The sequence below is a fragment of the Misgurnus anguillicaudatus genome, chromosome 21 (genome assembly GCF_027580225.2).
Source record: "Misgurnus anguillicaudatus chromosome 21, ASM2758022v2, whole genome shotgun sequence".
Taxonomy (NCBI): Eukaryota; Metazoa; Chordata; class Actinopteri; order Cypriniformes; family Cobitidae; genus Misgurnus; species Misgurnus anguillicaudatus.
In genome coordinates, this window is record NC_073357.2 from 61130383 (window position 1) to 61150838 (window position 20456).

At 39.6% G+C, this 20456-nt stretch overlaps 1 protein-coding gene across 2 annotated transcripts in view; it reads left to right on the forward strand.

The window, feature by feature from the left end:
- Positions 1–20456, forward strand: part of LOC129453284 (macrophage mannose receptor 1) — a 218648-nt gene that overhangs the window by 102077 nt on the left and 96115 nt on the right. For both annotated transcript variants that reach the window (XM_073859579.1, XM_073859580.1), the window contains exons 15-20: positions 1581–1651; positions 10695–10795; positions 11142–11281; positions 15353–15461; positions 17488–17654; positions 19489–19509. In XM_073859579.1, the coding sequence (XP_073715680.1) occupies positions 1581–1651; positions 10695–10795; positions 11142–11281; positions 15353–15461; positions 17488–17654; positions 19489–19509 (609 nt within the window). The remainder of the gene's footprint in view (positions 1–1580; positions 1652–10694; positions 10796–11141; positions 11282–15352; positions 15462–17487; positions 17655–19488; positions 19510–20456) is intronic.

Here is a 20456-nt window from a genome sequence, read left to right on the forward strand (position 1 = left end):
GTTTTGTACTGATGAGAGGGATGCAGACCTGTAAGAGAGTTATGAACAGCTGTCAGCATAAATTGTCCACAGAAATACCCTTACATACATAACTGATGGGTAAATGATAGCACTACATTCAGATAAACTATCATAAACTAAATTAGTATCTCAGATAAACATCTGCAATAATTAGTTATATAAAAAGCTGTTTTCAGATGACTGTTTTCAGATGCCCTTATCGTCTAGCTTCTGTTTTAAACGCGTTTCTGTAAGCGAGTATGAACTTTAAAAACACCTTGCAAATGGATGTGCGCGAGCTCGCGTCTCCGTGTAAACAACGCCGAGCTCATAATAAACGGTGTTGCGTGTAAAGCGCAATGTATGGAATGGGTTGCATGTAAACAATATCATATTACAGCAGATCCCCCAGTGCAGTATTACTCAAAGTTGCCATGAAGGATAACGGTGAATAATGGTGTCTAACACTGTACAGCATGTAACAATGAAATCCGCCATTACATGAAATCACGCGCCCTCGTTTGTAAACAATGCGAAAGTTTTTAAATCCGAAGCGTGCAGTCTGCTGATGTTGCTTATGTAGGCTGAACTGCACAAGCCATAACATATTACATGATAGCAAATATAAATGAAGACAAATGACTTACAGTTTCTTCAGGAATATATCCTTCTCCATTGCGTCTTCCATTGTTCTTAGGTAACGTTAAAGATAAACCCTTCTCTTCCTCAATGTCCAGACATAAATGAAGATATTCCTCACGTGTGTGTATAAAGTTTATAATTCAAACATGCGGTAAAGTCTTTAAATCTGATAAAACTTTACGCTTTGTTTATTATTGTTGAAACTGCTTGTCTCTTCATTACCATGTCAACAGCCTGAGGGCGTGACCGCATTAGAGATAATGAGCTCAGCCAGGAAAAACGGTACTCTCTTTACTTCAATGCAGATTATATAAACAGGAAATATTTGTTTTTGATTATAATTAGCTTGTTTAAAAGTAGACATTTCAGGATTTCTTTGGATATGTGTATCATGTTTGTGTGACGAGTATTCGCGGAGTTTCAACTGATTTTTGTAACGTGATTTGAGAGACAGCTGGCGGAGAAAGAAATGTCTGAATGCGCACCCTGTTTATTTTCTTTATTTGACAAAAACACAAAGATCTCTTGTTATTGTGAATGTACACTAATTAAAGAGGACCCTTCAGAGTTTCAAATGATGTCAAACACGTAAGTGTTTGATTATTAATGATGGAGTATTTTAAGTTGATTCTGCTATGATAAGGAGAAAACATGTCAAAACGCGTCCCCACGTTTTTGGACCCCTGGGGGTTAAGGGAGGCATGAAACCAATGACCTAGGCTCTTCACTGGCTTCTCGGAAACAGTTGGGATGTGTTCCTTGCCAATGTGAAAGCGGTGGTCTGACAGCATCCCCTTGTTTACTCCTTGTGTTAAAGAAATATTTTAAGTGTTTCAAATTCTTTTTTTCAGTTTGGGCTTCACAATATTTAAGCTCATTACTATAGTTCACAGGAATTCACAAGCATTTTTGTAGGACTAACTGATGCTTTTTTATAGATATCTAGAAGTGAAGGATCACAAGCTCAGTACTACATTGGGATGACTGTAGAGTTGGACAAATCATTTAGGTGAGTATGAAAGACTAAAAGCAAACCATTTAAACTTTATAAGCTCAAACTGATTTTGCCAAGTGAGAGATATCCTCAGGCTAAATCATCTGGACGTACATTAGCTAACTGGCACATGAGTAAATATCTGGACATTGATCATTTGTAAGAAAAGCCCAAACCTATACAGTAAATAAAAAATCTCTTATACACTCTAAAAACATGGGTGAATATAGGACAGAACATGCCCTGGGCTAACTTGATCAAAATGAGTTGTTAATTTTAACCCAGCAAATGTTTTTTTAACCCAAATGAATTTTAAAGTTTACTTTATAAATGGGTTAAATGCAGTGGCGGCTGGTGACTTCTTTTTTTGAAGCGCACGATGCGCAGTTCGTCACAACATGTATGTAGCTTGTCATGTGTGTGGTTCGTAATTTAAAAATATATTTTCTGCGTAAAGAGACGTTCGCGTTTGCCAGATACTCGCATAATCTTATTCGTAATCAGAGTTTACTGTTAAGGAAGTGTCTAGCGTGTATTTTGTGAACGTGAGCGTCTCTTTTATCATAAATGGTTTTGACATGTGTGCAACAGGCACTTATTTTGACAAAACACGTGATGCACACAGGATCTCTCGACAAGCAGAACACATATTTTGGAAAAGGAAACCACACATGTGACAATCCGAACACTTATTTTGAATTAGCGCATCCTCGGATGAGCAGTCACGAGCCACCACTGGTTAAATGTTTTTTTTTTTATCTAATTTTCATTTTATCTTAATTTGATTATTGCAGATGTCAAATACACAAAATTAAAATCACATGCCAACATGGTATCCCCTTTACTTTTTTATTACTAACATTACATGTGATATAATTCACAGTTCATGTGCTGTAATACAGTTTACCTCAATCAAACATATCTAAAAACTTAGAATAAAACTTAATCACAATAAAAATAAGTTGTTATTATTATTATTAAAATAATAATAATAATAATAATAATAATAATTACTTACATTTGTATAGCGCTTTTCTGCAGCACTCAAAGTGCTTTACATATAAAAGGGGGATCTTCTCAACCACCACCAATGTGTAGCATTCACCTGGATGATACGACTGCAGCCATATTGCACCAGATCACCCACCACACATCAGCTTTTTAGTGGAGCGGAGACAGAGAGATATAGCCAGTTAGATATGAAGGGATGATTAGTAGTTTGGCCAGGATGCCGGGGCACACCCCACTCTTTATCAAATGACATCCTGAGAGTCAGGACCTCAGTTTAACGCCTCTCTCAAAGGTAGGGTTGGGTACCGAAACGCGGTGCCATTATGGCGCCGAAGCCTATATGGGCGGTACCTACCGGACCGAATCAGAACACAGATTTCAGTGCCTCATTTCGGTGCCTCTTAATGCTTGAACAGTTGACTGAAGTATTTTGCTCTCTGTAGCGCAAAAAGCTTAATCACACAAACACAGCACAATCGCTAGTTAAATTATACTGCACTCATATGGTGTAAATAATTTCCTCACTTACAAAATTCACGTGAATCTGAAAGTCGGAAAGATTTGATAATACAGATGATTCAAGTTTCATTTCTTCGCTTAACTTAGGTGAGTTTGTTCATATTTTACATTATTGTAGTTTTATATTGATAAAAAAACGGAAACCAACCATTTGTTGTGAAAAATCTAAGGATCTTAGATTTATTTATGTTATAGGGCGGATAAAATGTTTACCGTCTATTCGTTTTTGTTAAACGTTTAGTTTAATATAAGCGAGTCATTTTACATTTTTATTGTTGTTCTGTTTTAATAAAAAAATAATAATGAACAAATAAGCATTCGTAGTAATGAAAATTATGTCAATTAAATATTTCATTTATTTGTGTTTTAACGCAGATACCATCCGTCGAATTCATTTTATTAATAAACAAGCAATATAAGCAAGTTTGTCATTGGAGCTACTATTTTATTGGTGAGTTTTTCGTTAAGAGTAATAATGAACAAACATTTTAAAAATGTATTTTATTAATAAATGGAAATATTAAATAATCTAATGTTAAAGATTAAATAGCCAACTTTTAAACTTCTTTGCCAAATATATTTTCATTTAAAATATGCGCTCATCTCCACATCCCTAATAATACAAATCGAACAAATTTTGTATGAATATATGTCCAGGTTATTTTTATATTCTGACTTAAAAGAACAATTTGGAAAATGAGATCCTCAGAGGAGCGCGTGAATGCCGCAATTGATCTGACGGCAGCTTATTTGATATTTTATATGGTTTATAAAAAAGGGAATATCCCGCACACTATTAACTTGCAAAAAGCATAATTTTGCAAGTTAATAGTGTGTGGGATATTCCCTTTTTTTTATAAATGTTTGGTGGACTTCGTTGTCTATTCTTCCAACGCACCTAACCGGAACTAACAGGTGTGCGACATTGTTCTTAAATATTTTATATGGTAACATTCCTTCAGAGAATTTGCTAAAACGTATTACCTCACTAAATGATGTTTTATATAAACAAGGTTTGGGAGGAGCTGATCAGTCAATGAACTCGGCTGGCTTTCAATCACTAATCAATGAACTTGGCTGGCTCTCAATGAACACGGCTGGCTCTCGATGATTAAGCAATGAACACGGCTGGTTATCAATCACTAATCAACACAACAACTTAGTACCTGCTCTATAAATAATCATAGAGTCCTTTCCCTCAATTCTCTGGGACATTATTGCAAGATGTCCAGTCAAACAAACCCAGCACAGGAAATTCACCATACCACACAGGATTATCTCGGGCCTTCCGACAGCGGTCGGGATGTTTCAATCAAGCCCGAGGCCTCCCCACAGGCCGGGCGATCTTCCCGCATTGCTACACGAATCCCGAGGAGAAAAGGACCGTCTTCTCGCACCCCGCAGAGGCGCTCCCCACCATCACCTTCATACGCTTCTGCTTCTCCAGGAATCCCCGACAACAAGAAATGGTCCATCCTAGGCCTCGAACTAGCTCTTGAAAATGCAGATATTCCATTCTCACGTAAACAAACAAAGGCGCAACTGTTCAGCCTACTCCGCGATAGCCGGAGGGCTACTCAACCCCCGCAAACAGCCGTGACAGCAAGCTCTGACTCCTCGTCTCTGCAAGCACGGAAAACACGGAGGTCTCAAAGACACCACATGAAGCCATCAGCTAGCCTGGGTCGCCCGCCGATGTCTCCAGCAGCCAGCTCACAAGCGAGTCAGCTAGCAAGCCAGCCAGACAGCGCGAACATGCTTCCGCTCACGGCAACGGCTTCGCTCCTCCCACTGCCCCTTCTTTCTCCCGGCCAATGGCCTGCTGCCCCTCCGTCTCTCTATCACACGGGGTTGCGTTCAGCAGCAGCGCCGGCCGCATCTATTTTTCCTTCTCACATTTCTCCCATTTTTTCCGCAGGAGCTGACACGAGCGCGGCAACGGCTTCGCTCCTCCCACTGCTGCTTCCTCCTCCCGGCCAATGGCCTGCTGCCCCTCCGTCTCTCTATCACACGGGGTTGCGTTCAGCAGCAGCGCCGGCCACATCGATTTTTCTTTCTCACATTTCTCCCACTTTTTCCGCAGGAGCCGACACGAGCTCGGCAAAGGCTTCACTCATCCCACTGCCGCTTCCTTCTCCCGGCCAATGGCCTGCTGCCCCTCCGTCTCTCTATCACACGGGGTTGCGTTCAGCAGCAGCGCCGGCCACATCTATTTTTCCTTCTCACATTTCTCCCACTTTTGCAGCAGGAGCCGACTCGAGCGTGAGGATGCCTCCGCTAACGAGTCAGGCCCCGGTTTTCGCTGCAGGAGCCGACACGAGCGTGAGGATGCCTCCGCTAACGAGTCAGGCCCCGGTTTTTGCCGCAGGAGCCGACACGAGCGTGAGGATGCCTCCGCTAACGAGTCAGGCCCCGGCACCCTCTCTGACTTTTCAACCTGATTTTTTCGCCCACGGATCGACCCAAAGCGTGAGGCTGCCTCCGCAAGCGGCTCCAGCGGCTTCTTTTTCTGTTGATTCTGTTCCCCAGACCCGTCAGCCTTTCACGCTGGCTACCGCAGCACCAATGCCCATCCCACCCAACGCATTGGCCTTGGAACCTCCCCCTGTCATCAATTCCATCAGGCAACAGATCCTCGCAGAAATTGAGGCAGCCGGCATCAGAAGCGGATCTTCACCCAACACTAGTGCCTCCCTATTCAACTATAATATTCCCTTAAATCATCCACTCAAAGACCTTCTTACCGCCTCTCTAGATACTATACTCCAAGCAGTCTCAATGGGAACTCTTCAAACCTATCTGACAGCTTGGAGAAGCTTCAGAACTTTCCATCATTTACACCAGATCCCTTTAGCCAACTTCTCTCTACTTACCATAACATCATTCATATCGTACCTGCATAAAGTCAAACACCTTCGAATCAGCACAATTAAAGGGTATATGAGCGGAATCCAATTTTTTCACAAACTAATGTTAGGTTCACCCTCAACTGCTATCACTAATCCCCAGACCGCCATGCTTTTAAAAGGTATTGAAAAAACCCAACCCAAGAGTCCAGATCCCAGGTTACCCATAACCATAGAAATCCTTTCAAAATGTCTAGCCACTCTTCGCAAAGGCTACTCCTCAGTACATACTGCCCGAACCCTAGATGCCATGTTCGTGTTAGCCTTTTTTGGTTTCCTCCGCTGTTCAGAATTCACTGTTTCAGCCACCTTTGACCCAAACCTACACCCAACCATCTCTGATCTAGCCATAATAGATGACGAAACCATCTCATTTTTTATCAAACACAGCAAAACGGACCAAATGAGAAAAGGACACCACATATACATTTTCAAAATTCAAACTCCCATCCAACCATACCAAGTTCTCAAAGCTTACACTTCCTACCGTTGCCACCAGATTAAATCCTCTTCCAACCCACTTTTTGGGGATGAATTCAACCGCCCAGTAACCCGCTTTTGGTTTCAGAAGCACCTAAAACAAGTTTTGCTAACATCTGGCTTCCCCCCCCATGAATTTTCAAGTCATTCCTTCCGCATTGGAGCAGCCACAACAGCTGCTCAAAACGGACTCCCAGACTCCCAGATACAAACCCTAGGCCGCTGGTCTTCGGAAGCTTTCAAAAATTACATCAGGGCAGATCGTGCTTCCATCAAAGAAGCCCACCAAACACTCACGGCCCAGCAAACGGACATAAGATCACACCGTCACACATAAACCCATCATCACCCTCGATCCACTTCCCTGCCTCCGCAGAAGCTAGTACCGGCAACTCAAGCTGACACCCTCATCAAAATCTTACACAGCCCTACCGCAACAGAGTCCTTCTCAGATAACAACAACTGTCGCAGCGCGACCGCTCTTGCAGAAGCCCAAGCTTTTATTTCACTCTCTGCCACAGCAGATGCCTTTTTTAAGCCAGTATCGCAGCAGCGACCGCCCCCACAGGGGCCCGTGCTTCTTTCACTTCCTCTGTCAATAAAACCTTCCCTTTCCAACTCAGGCCAGTATCGCAGCAGCGACCGCCCCCGCAGGGGCCCGTGCCTTTTCCTCGATCTGCCGCAGCAGTCGACTTCTGAAGCCAGTATCGCAGCTGCGACCGCCCCCGCAGGGGCCCGTGCTTCTTTCACATCCTCTGCCAATAAAACCTTCCCTTTCCAACTCAGGCCAGTATCGCAGCAGCGACCGCCCCCGCAGGGGCCCGTGCCTTTTCCTCGATCTGCCGCAGCAGTCGACTTCTGAAGCCAGTATCGCCGCAGCGACCGCCCCCGCAGGGGCCCGTGCTTCTTTCACATGCTCTGCCAATAAAACCTTCCCTTTCCAACTCAGGCCAGTATCGCAGCAGCGACCGCCCCCGCAGGGGCCCGTGCCTTTTCCTCGATCTGCCGCAGCAGTCGACTTCTGAAGCCAGTATCGCCGCTGCGACCGCCCCCGCAGGGGCCCGTGCTTCTTTCACATGCTCTGCTAATAAAACCTTCCCTTTCCAACTCAGGCCAGTATCGCAGCAGCGACCGCCCCCGCAGGGGCCCGTGCCTTTTCCTCGATCTGCCGCAGCAGATCATTTCAACCTCGAAGCCCGTATCGCAGCGCGACCGCCCCCGCAGGGGCCAGTGCTTCCTTCACATTTTCTGCCCAGCAGAATCTATGCATCTATCGCTGCCTAAGCAGTACTGCTCCCTCTGGAGTTTTCTTCTTCCCCAACTACCTCATGTCTGGCTCCTCTAGAGCACAGCCCCATCTCAGGGCACAAACTGCTTCCTTCGCTCCCTTGGAGTCCTACCTTGCTCCTTACAGCACTACCTCACCTATTACCTTTAAAAACTCCCCGCTCTTCTTCAGAGTACAATTTTCTCCCTTCCCTACATATTGGCAGCAGCAGATTTTGCTCCCCCGGAGCCCCCTATATTCTTCAAACTACAGCCTTTGGGTCCAGGCCTCTGCCCCACCTCATATATCCTTCTCAACCTCTTCACAGCACTTCTCAACAGTGCCCGCTCTCCAGAGCTGCCTTTTTCAATTCTACTCTCTACTTCAGCATTTTCCCCAATGAGGGCCAGCACCTCGCCTTCTCAAGCCAGCCTTCTTTGGGGAATTGTTGTTCAGGCGGCTGTCCTGCACCACCTGCTCTTTGTGGGGATAACCCGGGTCAGGGCACGCCCCAGGCCCGGGGCTCCTTCCCCGGTCAAGGGACGAACGTTCCGAACTCGGGGGGTATTTCCCGAGCTCGGAACCTTCGCCCCGGGACAGCACGCCACTCACGCATATTAGCAGTCCCTCTTTATTGTCAGTGAGGCGAACTCGTAAAATGATGTTTTATATAAACAAGGTTTGGGAGGAGCTGATCAGTCAATGAACTCGGCTGGCTTTCAATCACTAATCAATGAACTTGGCTGGCTCTCAATGAACACGGCTGGCTCTCGATGATTAAGCAATGAACACGGCTGGTTATCAATCACTAATCAACACAACAACTTAGTACCAGCTCTATAAATAATCATAGAGTCCTTACCCTCAATTCTCTGGGACATTATTGCAAACCCACCTCCACCCCTTCGCCTCACTACGTACATTTAGCTCAGCACCGGGGATAACCCGGGTCAGGGCACGCCCCAGGCCCGGGGCTCCTTCCCCGGTCAAGGGACGAACGTTCCGAACTCGGGGGGTATTTCCCGAGCTCGGAACCTTCGCCCCGGGACAGCACGCCACTCACGCATATTAGCAGTCCCTCTTTATTGTCAGTGAGGCGAACTCGTAAATGTTTTTATTAGTTCTTCGGCTGATATTGGCCTGAGATGGGCCGCGGCAGTCACGGGTGTCAAGTTCATCGGAGACAAGCAGAAAGCGTCAAAACGTGAATGGTTTTACAAGCCAATAAGAAAATATTTTGGGTGAATTCCAAATGCCGTTTTGCGCCATTGAAGGGCACTACACGAAGAGGATTTCGCATGAACAGTCGATCCAAGTAAAGAGAAAAAGACGCTGTATTTTATTGCTCTATTTGGCAAGTGTGTTTAATAAGCCACACTATGAGACACAATTGCGCAACTTTCTCTAGAGTTCAAGAGATCTGATCTTCGAAGGGAATAGGACATAGAGACAATCACTTTCGATTAGAACTCGCGCTTTATCTTTTTGTGAGCGGCAGCCGCGTAGGCTTTAACCAATCATTGAACAGATTATTAACAACCAATCATAGAACATTTTTCAAAGTGGAGTGTTGAGAAGATTTTATTTAATTCACAAATCAAAAATTTCATAAAAAGAAATCAAGAATGCAGGTCTTAAAAGATGATGGTGCTTTAGGCAAATCATTAATAAACAAATGACAAACAGAGAAGAATTTTCATAGTGTTTTATGCTGTACTTTCATCTACCATGTTTCTGTGACTCTTTTTTTCAAAGTACCGCTTTAGGCACCGTTTAGGCACCGGAACCGTTTTAAAAGTATCGATTTGGCGAAAAAAACCCAAACAATACCCATCCCTACTCAAAGGACAGTTCTTTTTGACAGTATAGTGTCCCCGTCACTATACTTGGGTGTTGGTACCACACAGACCACTGGGTGAGCACGCCCTGCTGGTCTCACTAACACCTCTACCAGTAGCAACCTGGTTTTCCTAGAAAGTCTCCCATCCAAGTACTGACCAGGCTCAACCCTACTTAGCTTTAGTAGGCAAGCTGTCTTGGGCTACAGGGTGATATGGCTGCTGTATAAGTCTTTTTATGACAAAAATGTCAGATTTTGATTAGAGGAGGTCAAAAAAAAGGGTAACCAACGCATTAACGATCCTGTGGGCTCAACTTATCGAACAAGCTAAACGCTAATAATCATAGCAGTGCATGTAATAACGTTTTATGTCAAGTAAACTGGACTGTTGTTGTACAAAAGTCCAACAAGCTTCCAATAAGCTCGTATAGTAGTCACACATATTTGCTTTTTCTAGTAAACAGTAATGGTTTTATGGATGAATATATTGATACCAACCTTGTTGATTCATATAAATCTGTCCGTGTAAAAACCACAGCCTCTCCACACCTGAAGTGAATTCAAACAGCACCACACACTGAGTTAATTTGACCCAGGATTTGAGTTGATGCGTTTTGGGAGGAGGAGGGATGCAGTTATTCAACTGTAGGTGAAAACAACCCAAATAATAACCCGACTGATTGGGTTACACCAAACTACCCAAATGAGCCAAAGGACTCAACCCCACGTTTGGGTAGAAAAAAGAACCCAGCATTTTTAAAGTGTATTTTATTGATTATGCTTATTTATATTGGATGTATTTGAAAGTATTACTGCATTTGTCAAGATGACTCTCAGTACCCAGATAAAGTTCTGTTATTATTGATATCTGTAAATAACACTCCACTGACCAATCAGAATCAAGCATCCCAGAGGAATAGAAGTGTGGGTAGTGTGATTGTATGACCTGAGATTTTGGTGAGAGTTTAAAAACTTTATGATGGGATGATATTAGTTATTGGTTAATTTAATTTGTGTGTGTGTCTCTGTGTGTAGTTGGGTGGACGGTTCACCTGTTGTATACACTGCATGGGAACGAAATGAACCAAATTTTGCCAACAATGATGAGAACTGTGTGACCGTTTTCAAAAGCACAGGTAAGGAAGGACTTCTCATTATAGCTGTATATGATATAGCAAATAGATGAAGAACATCCACTAATGCTGAGGCATCTATTCAGACTTGTTTCAGAGACATCACATCTAGATTATAAAATGTTGATTCAGATTAAATAAAGTGTTGGAGCTGACCTTGTATGAAGTTTTCTCATTTGCATTAATTAATTCATTTTAACCATTAGGTTTAATATTTCAGAAGCTTGTTATAGTACAGCAAGATTATATGACACATACAGTATATAGTATACTGTATGTCTTATCTAATTGCTTTTTTTAATGGTGCACATGATCTGATTGATAACATGTACTGTGTATGTTTCTATAGGACTCTGGAATGATATTAATTGTGGTTATTCATTACCCTCGATCTGTAAAAGAAGTGATGATTTTGTCAACACCACCATGTCTCCAACCACTTTACCAGCGGGCGGCTGCGCTCCTGAATGGACTCTGTTCAGAGGAAAAGTAAGAACCATTACTGTCCAAATACACCTGCTTAGAACCAGGGTTTGAATTTTAGGACCCCCATAAGCATTAAAGGAGCATTTCACCCGTAGAAACATTCATCTTTATTGAAAGTGTGTCATATTTGTAGTCGAAATGTAACATATTTAGAATTTTGTGCCTATTTGACAGAGAAAAGGGGTGTTGGTAGTCTCACCCCCTCATCTCCTTCTTTCAATGATACAAAATTATGATTTTACATCATTGAAAGAAGGAAGTGCAACACTGAAATCTGTATTTCTCCTGTCTCAGTGGCAACTGAGGAAATGATGCACAGTAATACTGATTTAATAAAATCTAGATGCTGTTTCCAGGGTTTAGACAAGGTTTAGATGAATCCAGGACTAGGCCTTAGCTATATTAGGTAATTTAAGTGGTTTTGACAAACATATCCTACAAACAATACTCATGTGCATCTTGACACAACCCTTACGGAAATTAACCATAGTTTTACTACAGTTAAAAAAACATGGTAACTGTAATAAAACCATGGAAACCACAAAATAACTATGGTTTGGCAATCATGACTTTCAAAATCCTAGTGAAACCATGTTTTTGCTGATAGTAATCAATACATCAAAAACCACGGTAACTATACTTTTACCACAATAAAACCATGGTTAATTTTGTAGGGTAAAACAATGGCACTGATATATGTTAAGACGGGGATCTCCAACCTTTTTGTGAGCAAGGTCTACCACAATGGATAAAACAATCTGGAGGGCTACTTTTACTCAAAACTTTTTGTTTTACTTTTTATATTTTATTTTGTTTTACTTGTTAATATGTTTTAGTATTGTTTCAAATGTTAAATATTACAATTGAAACTATTAATAGAATGTGCTTTGGCGGGCACCTCGCAGAATCTGCCCGCGAGCACCACGTTGGAGACCCCTTTGTTAAGATATGTCAGGGCAAGGTGTTTTTAAATTAAGGCAGCTCAAACATGCATTTTACTCTGGGAGTAGAATGAGACCTAAACTGCCCCATAATGTGAAGTACCTAGGCCTTTATGCTTTAATTGCCTATAATTAAAAATGCTAAATGGAAACTGAATAAATAATTACATGACAAAAACTGGTTAAAAATAAAAAAAGTAACTTGGATGTAGCAAACTACTATTGGTGTAGCTTAGCTTACTACATTTCCCAGGGTGGGATCTTCAGTGTAGTAAAGCTTCATTTAATGTGAAGTAACTAGTAGCTTAGCTCACTACATTTTCCCAGTAGCTTGCCCAACACTGCTGTTCAGAGCCTAAATACCAATCATTTCTGAACTACATCCTTTGATCTTTAACACATAGAAAAAATATTAACCTGCAAAAACACTTTAAAATTACACCAAAAAACAGATGACTTGGCAACGCTTAGCTGCACACAGCATCTCTCGTCAAGTTCACACTTTATTTCTGGATAAATGTACAAAGTCAACGATGAGTTGGATAAATTTGTTCTTAACTCTTTCACCGCCATTGACGGGATTTTCTGTCTTTCCGCAATACCGCTATTATCCACCAGGTAGCGCCCTTCCGCAAATTTTTAAACCCAGAAGTATTGCCCTATGGCAAGTGGCTGCATGTCCGTGTTTGTTTTAAAGATCGCTCTGAATGGGATCTTTATGAAAAGTCCATCACAAAAATTGAATTATCTCTGCTTTTTGCTGAAAATGTGGTGTTGTTTCAGAAACCTACCCATATTCAAAAGCTGATTGCAAAAGAACCACTGAAGGTAGGATGAAACTTTTTTTGAAAGCAGAGGGTCTGTTCTTTCATTTGGTATATTGTATGTTAATATATTTAAAGAAAAACATTTTCTGGAAGGCATTAAACTTTGGTGAAAATCAGGAAAAACGTTGGCGCTGGCTGGCAACTTTTAAAAAAAACGCTGGTGGTGAAAGAGTTAAGAAGTTATAGATATAGGCAAAGAAAACACACTTTTCGAAATGAACGCTGCAGAGGAGAATCTCCGCGCCAAGCTGCAATTCTTCTGACATCTTTCCTCCTTCTCATCTACTCTTTCACTGCTCTTTTTTTCTGTTGTTACTTGAACGTGGGGCTCGAGCCTGACCTAAGGTTTGAGCTGCCTTTGAGAACAGCAAGCCAAGTTTGTTTATTTTAATTTTTAAGACTAAATGGGCAGGCAAACTCATGAAATAAAAAGTAAAACAAACCGCCAAAATATGGTTTTACGCATCTATTAAAACAATGCCGGATTTTCTTTTTTTTTTAAGCTGAAACCTGCTAAAGCTGTCCACGGTGTAAAAAAAGGTTGGGGACCCCTGGATTAAAGCGTTTACATGAAGACTTTTTAATCCGATTAAGCCATCAATACGATTACGAACAGAGTATTTGTTTGCATGTAAATGTAGCTAATTTTTGTCTTTAAATGTGATAATAAGTGAATTAAAATGTGATTTTCGTCTGAAACATCTAAACGCGTTCAAGTGCCCCACTCGCTATTTACTGAAGGAGTTTATTTGATAGTGACATGAGCTTTTATCTTAAAAAGATGAATTTTATTATACAAGTAGTCTTTTTTATCTTTTATGATGTTAGACAAATATCTGATGAATAAAATTTTTAATTCTCTGGTCTGGACAAAAGAAGTATCAGGTGAATTTAAATAATTTACTGTGCTGTTATCATGTTCAAGATATGCCTAAATTTGTTATTGAAACATGCATAAATGCATAAATAAATATTTGTCTTAGTTTTAGTTAACCTATTCAGGGCTGGGTTTCCTGATAACGATTGAACTTAGCACTTAAGAGCGCTTTCTACAAGCTACTTAACGAACATTTGTTGTTCATTTACATGTATTTCCCAAAGATGCACATAAAAAGATCGCTTGCAGCTGAGATTTAAGTGCAACTTAAGAGTCGCTATCCATTTGTCAAGTGCTGAAATGTCACCAATATATTGACTCAAATTTGTAGCAGAAGCTTACTAGGCTAATGATCTTAAACTGATGTGCACTAATATTTTTTTAATAATATTTTTCATTATTGTTCAATGACTTTTTAAATGTTTTAATAATTTGGGCATAATGAAATATTATTTTCCGTATTTAGTTAGGACTCGTCCCACTCCGAAATGCCTTCTGCATTTTATATTATAGTTTAGATTATTATTATTATTATTTGTTGTTGTTTATTATCTATGTTTATTTATTATTATTATGGATTATTGCATTGTACCGTAAGTATTTATTAGGTTTCTTTAATCAGATGCCATTTCCCTTCAAAACAGTTTTTTTACTGTAGATGAATTATAGCAGAAATTGGTAGGAACCATTTATCAATTTGCTAGTACCAACTTTTACCAAAATTGTACCAAACACATTTTTTTCTTTAATAATTTATGTTTAGTCATTTAAATTTGATTTCTCATTTGAATTTTAAATATATTAATGTAATTTAAATAAAATAAACAAAGAAGAACTCAATAAATAAATACAAATTTAAAACATTACATTATCGTCATTGCAGGAGTGCAATGTGAAGGATGTCCTGCAGGTGACCTTGTAACTCTGTTGTCTTACGATGGACTTATGAATTAATGATTATTCCAGAGCACTCGTAGATCTATGATTTTCAAGTGGTACTTAAGTAACAAAGCTTTTGGGAAATGGCCCGTAATTATAAGATGATTCGTATGATCGTTTTTACGATCTACTTAGCCTTACGATGCTTTTGGGAAACCCGGCCCAGGATGGTACAGTACATCACCAATAATAACATAATAAATAATAATAAAAATAATAATACCAATTGTTCAGTGACTAACATGATGGATTGCTTTATTGCAATTATGACGACATAAATATAATAGAAGAAGTCTACATTTTTCTCAATATTTAATCCATCCTCCATCCTTTCTGGAAATCAGCACAAAAAATTTGAAAATATTTTAGATGAAATCAAAGTCAACAAAAATGCAATGCATTAAAGTTTTTTTCTGCTAATTCCCTGACAAAGAAACTTTGTTAATCACAGCTGCGCACTTTATTTCTGATTGTTTGTGTTTCCAAATAGTGTTACAAATTTTTTGATAATACCTGTAAGATGTCATGGCAAAAATCAAGAGATCACTGCATTTCAAATGGAGGCAATCTGGTGTCCGTTCGGAGTCACACAGAGCAATGTGAGTATGACAATACACTCTACAAACAAACTGTGCTAAATAGCACTTAAAGTGGTTCTTGGCTCGTAATCATGGAGGAACCATTTTAGTGCTATATAGCACCTATGAAGAACCATATGGGGTCATATAGCACCACATATGGTTCTATATAGCATAATATGGTTCTACACCGGTGGTACACAGGTACTTCATCTCTGCTATAAAACCAGTGGGCTGAGCCAGGGAGAGGGAAAGTCACTAAGCAAACACTGGAGATCGCATCCGCTGAGCCGGTCAGGGAGAGAAGAGGGTGGGGGGCAGGGGCAGAGGGAACAGGGTTGATGCGAGAAAAGAATACAGGCTTGACCTTGGATACATGGAAAACAGGGTGAATCCGACCGAGAGCAAAGTCCAGGAAAGTCCCTTCAGCTCCGGAATCGAGAAGAGCCCGATAGGGGTGTTCCCTACCATCAAATGACAGTAGGATCGGCAGCTGGGTGCTGGAGATAGAGATTTCATGAATGGCAGTGCCCACCAGGACTCCCAGACTCACTGATGGGCACTGCCTTTTACTGGACAGTTCCGTGCCAAATGTCCAGATTTACTACAATAAAGGCAGAGTCCGTTGAGCAACCTCTGCTCCCTTTCCTTACACTGTAAAACCTAAAAGTTAACTGAACTCAACCCATTTAAGGAAACCGGTTACATTAAACCATTTAAGTTTTAAAACACATACATTTGAGTACGGTGAACTTAAACAAATTGAGTCATATGCAGTTATGCACTTATATTTAGGTTAACACTACTTAAATATAAGTTCATATTTTCACATGACTCAAGTTCACAGTGCTTAAATGTATGTGTTTAAAAACTTAAATGGTTTAAGGCAACCGGTTTCCTTAAATGGGTTGAGTTCAGTTGACTGTAACTGCATCGGCTCGCTCGGAACAGGGGGGGGGGACAGAGAACAGGAATCCGGAGTGGAGGGGAGCGAGCGGAGGTGCTATAATCCTAATAAGGAGATGGCAGAGCAGATGCAGCAGACAGAACCGGCAAAAAAACAGTAAAAACACAAAAGTCAAAACAACGAAATAAATCCAACAAACTGAGAACAAGAGAAGAACTGAGGCAAGACAAAACAGTGAGGAACTCACAAAGAAAAATGAACACGGAGACTAAATACAAAACGAAATTGGGAGAAAATCAGGAACAGGTGAAGGATGCAGGTGCAGGAAATTATCGATAATGAGATTGCCCTGGTGACAGACGTGCATGTGTGGAGCTGTCAAAATATAAAACAAACACAGAGGCTGTGTCCGAAACCGCATACTGTATAGTATGTACTTAACAAGATGAAGTACCTACTTACTTGCCGTTTAAACAGTAGGTACTGTATAGTATGAATCCTGGTAGTATGAATGAGATTCTGACGTACTATATCCGCCATGTTGCTACATCACGTGACATATGTTGTCATCATGTCACTTCAGCGAAAACAGCCGCATGCCTCTTCTTCTTCGTTGGAAAACTCCGGGGCATCATAGGATAGTGAAGTGTCCATCATATGCACGCTGCAAAATCTAACTGGAAGTAGTAGGTCATCCGGGAACTTTTCGCATACTGTTTTTCGAATACTACGTGTATGCATTCGGACATACTACTTGCCTCGCCTACTGCTTTTCGGGTACTATATATTATGAAGTAGGCTGTTTCGGACGCAGCAAGAGAAGCAAAAAGACAGAACGGTCGATCAGACCGAGATCGTGACAGTTATCTGTTCATCCTTTACAAGTGATTTATTTTTAAAGAAATGAAAACTATTGATATCATTGTGGTGTTTTAGAATTCAACATGTATTCTCTAGTAAAGCTAGTTAACATGTTTGCAATTAAAAGTATTACATTGACTTTAATTAAATTTGTGGCCTAGTGCTAAACCAGCACAGACAGTCGCTGTACTTTAACTGGAGTGTGAGTGGTTTTTAAATAAAATACAAAAAGTTATTAATGTTAAATTAATTAAAAAATCCCCTTGTTTGGGTTCTCAGTTTTTCTCACAACTTTAATGCTTAGTGCTGTTGATGACGTGTGGATCGGTTTAAATGACATTGCATCAGAGAGAAACTTTATGTGGACCGACAATCGAGCTGTCAGATACACAAACTGGCTTAAAGGTCAACCTCCATCAAGTTTACAGTCAAGACACTTTTATGACGTAAGTGTGCATGAGTTTATTGCATATAATAATAATGTAGTACAATCATCAAAGCTACTTTTTGTTTGTTGTGTATTTGTTTCAGCAGTCAGTTTTCTGTGTAATCTTACATTAAAAGCTTTGCGTTTGATCACAGCAGAAAATTTGCTCCAGAGCTGGGTAGATTACTTATGAATGGTAATCCGTTACTGATTATGAATTACATGACAAAAATTGTAGTCAGTAATATAATATCTTATATTACACATCATTGGTAAGGTAATCTGACTACTTTTGGATTACATTTAGATTACTTTTGACAAATCTTACTTGATTTCAAATATATAAAGAGGGGGGAAATATATTCAATTCTATTTCACCAATAAGAGCCTTAAAAACTCATTTTTAAAGTTCAATGTACTGACAGTTAATACTTCACAATACTAACACTGATTTACTTTGCTATTAGTGTCAACTGATAATAACACACTGAATAAAACAAAATCACTCTATGAATTTAAAACAAATTTACTTAATTTTAAGTTAGGGGTTGAACCAACTAATCGACTAGTCGACCTTAATGCAATGTCGTGATGCTATAAGCTTGACCTCGACTAGTCGTGTTAATCACTATACTTTTTTGATTTATTGTTGCATTGTTAACGTTAAGTTGCAGCATAGGAGCTGTATAATTTTAGCATTGTTATGCCGACATGCATCGACTAGAAAATGCTTTAAAACAGGAGTTATTTTTGCATTGTTAACGTTACGTTGCAACAAAGCTGTATAATCAGCATCTGTATTAATGTTCTGTGGCATTTTGCAAAGCAGTCCCATCTCTTGTGTTTTGTATGATTGACATCAACGACTAGTCGAGATTCAAACTTGACTTTGATGTCATAACAGTCGACTTTAAATAATTTGAAGTCGTTCAAACCCTATTTTAAGTAAATAAAAACAAAAACATTGCAAAAACCAATATTGAATTTTATGAAATTCGCTGCAATAACACTGCTAGATCTATAATTTCACCTCACAAATAAAACTGAAGTGTTTCTTTAAACCGCAAGTTTCTTTAAAAATGAATTGATTTTGACATTGGTGGGGAAATAAATAAAAATGTCTTCAGAGCCTCATTGTTTATGACTGTTTAATTGAACAATAGTTAAAATAGCATTTTTGTTATCATAATATTATTTATTAATGTAACAGGCCAGAAACAACAAATATACAATAGTGTTTTATTTCATTTATATTTTTGCTTAATTTGAACTTTTTTGTAATGCAGCTAAAAATGTTTGGCATGGCAAATTAAAAAACTGAACCAAAATATTTCCTACAGATCTGCTCCACCCAAAAAAGTGCAGAAAAAAGTAACACATTAAACTTCAATAGCCATCACAAAACCCATGGCATTATTTACTGAATTTTGTCAGTTAAAAGAAACAAAGAACAAAAATATAATTGCTAACTACATACAGATAGCTCAGTGTGCACTATACTGTCAATATACTGTAAACAAGTCCAGACATACACTGTTTAAATTTGCAACTTTTAATATATGATTGTTATGTATTGGGAAAAACACTGTCTCTGAATCAATATGTGACACTGATGAGGACCTCAGAATGAAGATGATTGTTGTTAAACTGGCTTATGCACTTTCTAGACTAAAAATGTTGTCCTTGTTTAAACTCAGTGCATCCTAATAATATCTTCATCAGAAGAGACTTCATTGAGATTTTGTTTTTGTCACTTTATAATAAACACTTTTGGTTCTGATCATTTCTAATGATAAATCTAAGACATGAATACTACAAATGTGTTTCTACAATTATGATCTTCTCTGTTTCAGGAAGACTATGATGAGATGGACGTAAGTGTGCATGAGTTTATTGCAAATTCTAATACTGTAGTACAATCATCAAAGCTTCACTTTTGTTTGATATATATATATATATGTGGGTCACTATTGGACACAACACATTGCTCGGTTAAAATGACCCAAATAATGGGTTGTTTTAATCCAACTTTAACCATGTTAAAACAACCCAGCAGTTGGGTTAAAACAACCCATTATTTGGGTCATTTTAACCCAGCAATGTGCTCTGTCCAATAGTGACCCAGCCCTCCCTGGGTTAAAAACAACCCATACATTTTTAGAGTACAACACCATAAACTACTGGCCAAAAGTTTTAAAACACTTGACAGAAATGTTAACAATGATCTTAAAAATCATGCTTGAAATTACTTTTGTAGACATAATATACCTGTGCCAAACAGATTAATTTTTGTTATTAGAAAACTACAATTTTATCTTAATATGTTATTTTTGAAATAGTTGACTTAGACTGAGTATTTAAGAAAAAGCAGCCAATATCCTTTAAAATTCATCCTAAGGTGAAACTTCAAGAAGCTTCTTGATAAAAAAAAAGCTCAAGTGACAAACTGACAAACAAGGTATCGTTGCGATCGGCATAATCCCGTGACTACAATTTCACAAAGAAAATGAATATCAGACAAAGTATTCAGAAGTTACAATGTGTTTTATAAGAGCTGTTATAGTTTATAACCCCTAGGTGGCGCTGTTCTCTGACATCCCATGTACCTTCAGGACATCATGCCAAAGCTCCCTATCGATTTTTGTGCCGATATGTCCCAAGAATAGTTCAAACGATATTGCACTTTATGACACATTTCAAAATGGTGGACAGGTGGTTTGATCAATCCCCGCATAATACACATCGACACAAGTAAGGTTTTCCAGTTTCTAGGCAAAGGAGACTGCACTTCAGATGATAAAATATAACAGAGTTTTTATTT